Below are 3,081 nucleotides of genomic sequence, written 5' to 3' on the forward strand. Positions count from 1 at the left end.
GCTTGGTAGGGAGGAGCAGTTAAGTCTCAGACCCACCCTACCAAGCCGACGTGGCCATCCTGTACAGCCACGCAAGCAAAACCATCGGCAGATACCACTTTAATTGGGATTAGGGGGTGCCTTGGCTGGTATTAGATATCTCAGGGGATTAGTTAACTGGTTTCAGAGTTAGGGGGTGGGTTAGCCGGTTTCTGAAACCACAGGGGGTGATGTGGACTTCTTTCAATAAATTCAGGAATAATGCGAGCACCAGGATTTGAACCCTGGTGGGTTAGGAATACCACTGTCCACCTAACCAACTCAACCACAGGTTGAGTAAATCTATCTATTCCCATTACAGTCGAGTTTTTTGAGCAATATTAGTTGGAAATGCACGCGGATGACCCTGATTGAAAATTAGACTGAACGTTCTATGACCACACTAGTAGATCCAATACGAACGCTCTCAAATCAAGTCAGAAGAAAAATGCAGTTTTCTGCCACACTCAATACGAACGACTCGGATTCGATTGAAATTATTAATGCTTCTGCAGGACAAGATATAAGATTTGGGGTGAAGCTTTTGGCTATCTATGTGGAGAGTTCATCTTGGCTGGGATGATAGATTGATAGGATCGGCTGAATTTATACACCATGTCTGTCAAACAACTGAGGTAGCTCATTCTTCAGCGAAATTTGCTTATGACAATAATGCTTCTTGTAATACAGGGTCAATGACCCCCCTGCATTCCTGGCGAATGCCATTGTAAACGATGTAACCACATTACCAATTCAATATAGTGGCTATGATGGCATTTCTTAAAAAAATACTGTCAAATATATCAGAGTTCATGTAGATTGCAGCGGACAAAATAAATACTAATTGAGATCTCAGTTTCGTCATTCATCCAGAGCCATTGCTCATGACAGCACCCACAAGAACACAAAGTTACAACAGCCGCCCACATCTTAGCAGATCATAACATAAACGTGAAAATTTTGCACATTCATAACTGTTACATCACCAAAGAAAAGAAAAGGTCCACTTCTCCGGATTCTCTCAAATTTCGCTCCCGAACCCTTTGGCGGACAAACAAACTCACTTGCTACAGCATCAATCACCGTGACAGATCACACAACAGATGAGACATGCTAGGCTGGAGGTATATCATTGGTCCACAGGCTGGCGAACTAGATGCCGAATATCAAGTCCATCACATTGGTTACAATAGATTTCGCTGGCGCGGCGACACTGCCTGTTGTACGACGCCCTGCGTCTCTGATAATGTTTGTGGAAGACTTCGGATCATACGGGCGCGGCAAGGCTCCCAACTGGTTTGATGCTCCTGTGTTGCTCTTCAGGACAAGTGATTTCGAAGGAAGGGAGACCATGAAGCCTCCTTGGTTGATTCCAGCGAGCCTATCATCCAGCTGCTGCCGGTGCACTGGATCAATATGCTTTACTCCAATTATGACGCCACTGCATAGTTGGATACCATTCTTTTGAAGGGCTTTCCTTGCATCGTAAGAGTGCTGTGAAGACAATTGTCAGTTTAAGAGGGAAGGGCAGAGGAATTGATTGTCGCACCATAATGCAGAAACCTATCATGTGATGCACGGGCATAGTGGAACTGAGATAAACATTTGTAAAGAAAAGAGCTAGGTTCCGGACATCACAAATCACTTTAAATAAATCTTATCCCAGCAATCACAGGCCAGAGAAACCTATAAAAATCCACATCATGCATGAATGCACAAAGACAGATTATCCAGACTAGAACATGTGTTGTTGAAAAGCATACTAAACAGGCCAAAACCAGCTTCACTGTGTGTTTCATGTTCAAAAGATAGCCAAATCATACACCACAGCATTTACACACACGCATGGGGACCCAACTTGATGTGCACGTTGGTGTAGCTAAGAAATAGTGACACTTTCACGGAAACTGGAATAAAGAGAATGCAACCTTTAGGCTAAATCCATCTTAAAATAGGACGAAAAGGCATATCTGAGTGAAGCCATACAACATGTGAATTGAACAAGTAGACAATCATTAATTCCAAGATCATATAAGATGATGAATGGTGCCATGAAACCGAAACCATTCAAGTATAAAGGAGCTTATACTCAAGTTTATGTCGAGTCACAGTTCATTAGGAACAAAGCAAATTAATACAACTGTTGGGAAAACATAAAAACAGGGGCACCGAAAGGTAGAACAGAAACCAGTAGCGACGGTAACTGAAGATATCGTTACCTGGTATAATATGTGGATCCAATTACCCTCTCTTGGGCCAGAGTGATGTCTCAATATAACACCACATTTTTCGAACTCTCGGAGAACGAGGTTGGTATCTCTAAGCGAGAATCTGTAGAAGGGAAAAATTAAACATCAATAAACCAATTCATCCTATATAAGGCACGCAACAAAAACGCTAAGTGACGGCTCCTGCTTTCTCGGGCAGGGTGTACAAACTTAGCAAAAATGAAAGTGCACTAGCACTATAGAGTCCGGTATATCCAGTTGCTAGGACAAGCACTATGATCGATTTTGCTGTTGCACATGGACATGGACAGGAGCAAGCACATGGCAGGGCCATGAACCTACGCAAAGCAGCAAAATTTTCAGCTCCATGGCTACATGTCCAGCGGTCACCAAGATACTACTACTTGCAGAACTGAATCTACCATGCGCATGCCGCAGGCTACAGCTTCCTCAAAAGACAAGTAAAGAAGAGCATCATGGTTTCCTCACCCGAATACAGTGACCCACTCCTCGCCATCTGCCTTCCCTTCGCTGGCCGGAGCCGCGGGCTCCGTCCTGGCAGCCTCCGTCGCCGGGGTCACGGGCGACGGCGCCTCGGCGGCCACGGACGTGGCCGTCGGGGGAGGAGGAGTGCAGGGGCTGGAGGGCGGGGGCAGCGCGAGCAGCTCCTTGCGGGGCGGCTCGACGACCCCGTCCATGGGGGATCCGTGGGCGGAGGCCTTGCCGCGGGAGCGGTCCCATGAGGGCGAGCGGCTGCCTGCCCCGGCGCGGGGGGAGGGGGAGGAGGCGACGGGGAGGAGGTCGGAGGCGGTGGGGTCGGGCGAGAAGTCGGCGG

The 3,081-nt window shown here is 46.9% G+C and overlaps 1 protein-coding gene across 1 annotated transcript in view; it reads right to left on the reverse strand.

Moving 5' to 3' along the window:
• Nucleotides 1-852: 852 nt before the first annotated feature.
• The window catches only part of LOC119287364 (peptidyl-tRNA hydrolase 2, mitochondrial-like), a 7,646-nt gene continuing 5,417 nt past the window's right edge, over nucleotides 853-3,081 (reverse strand). Inside the window, exons 9-10 of the mRNA XM_037566910.1 lie at nucleotides 2,238-2,349; nucleotides 853-1,512 (exon numbers count right to left, since the gene is read on the reverse strand). Coding sequence (XP_037422807.1) covers nucleotides 1,171-1,512; nucleotides 2,238-2,349 — 454 coding nt within the window. The 3' untranslated portion in view covers nucleotides 853-1,170. The remainder of the gene's footprint in view (nucleotides 1,513-2,237; nucleotides 2,350-3,081) is intronic.

Source organism: Triticum dicoccoides, chromosome 1A (genome assembly GCF_002162155.2).
Source record: "Triticum dicoccoides isolate Atlit2015 ecotype Zavitan chromosome 1A, WEW_v2.0, whole genome shotgun sequence".
NCBI classification, from domain to species: Eukaryota; Viridiplantae; Streptophyta; class Magnoliopsida; order Poales; family Poaceae; genus Triticum; species Triticum dicoccoides.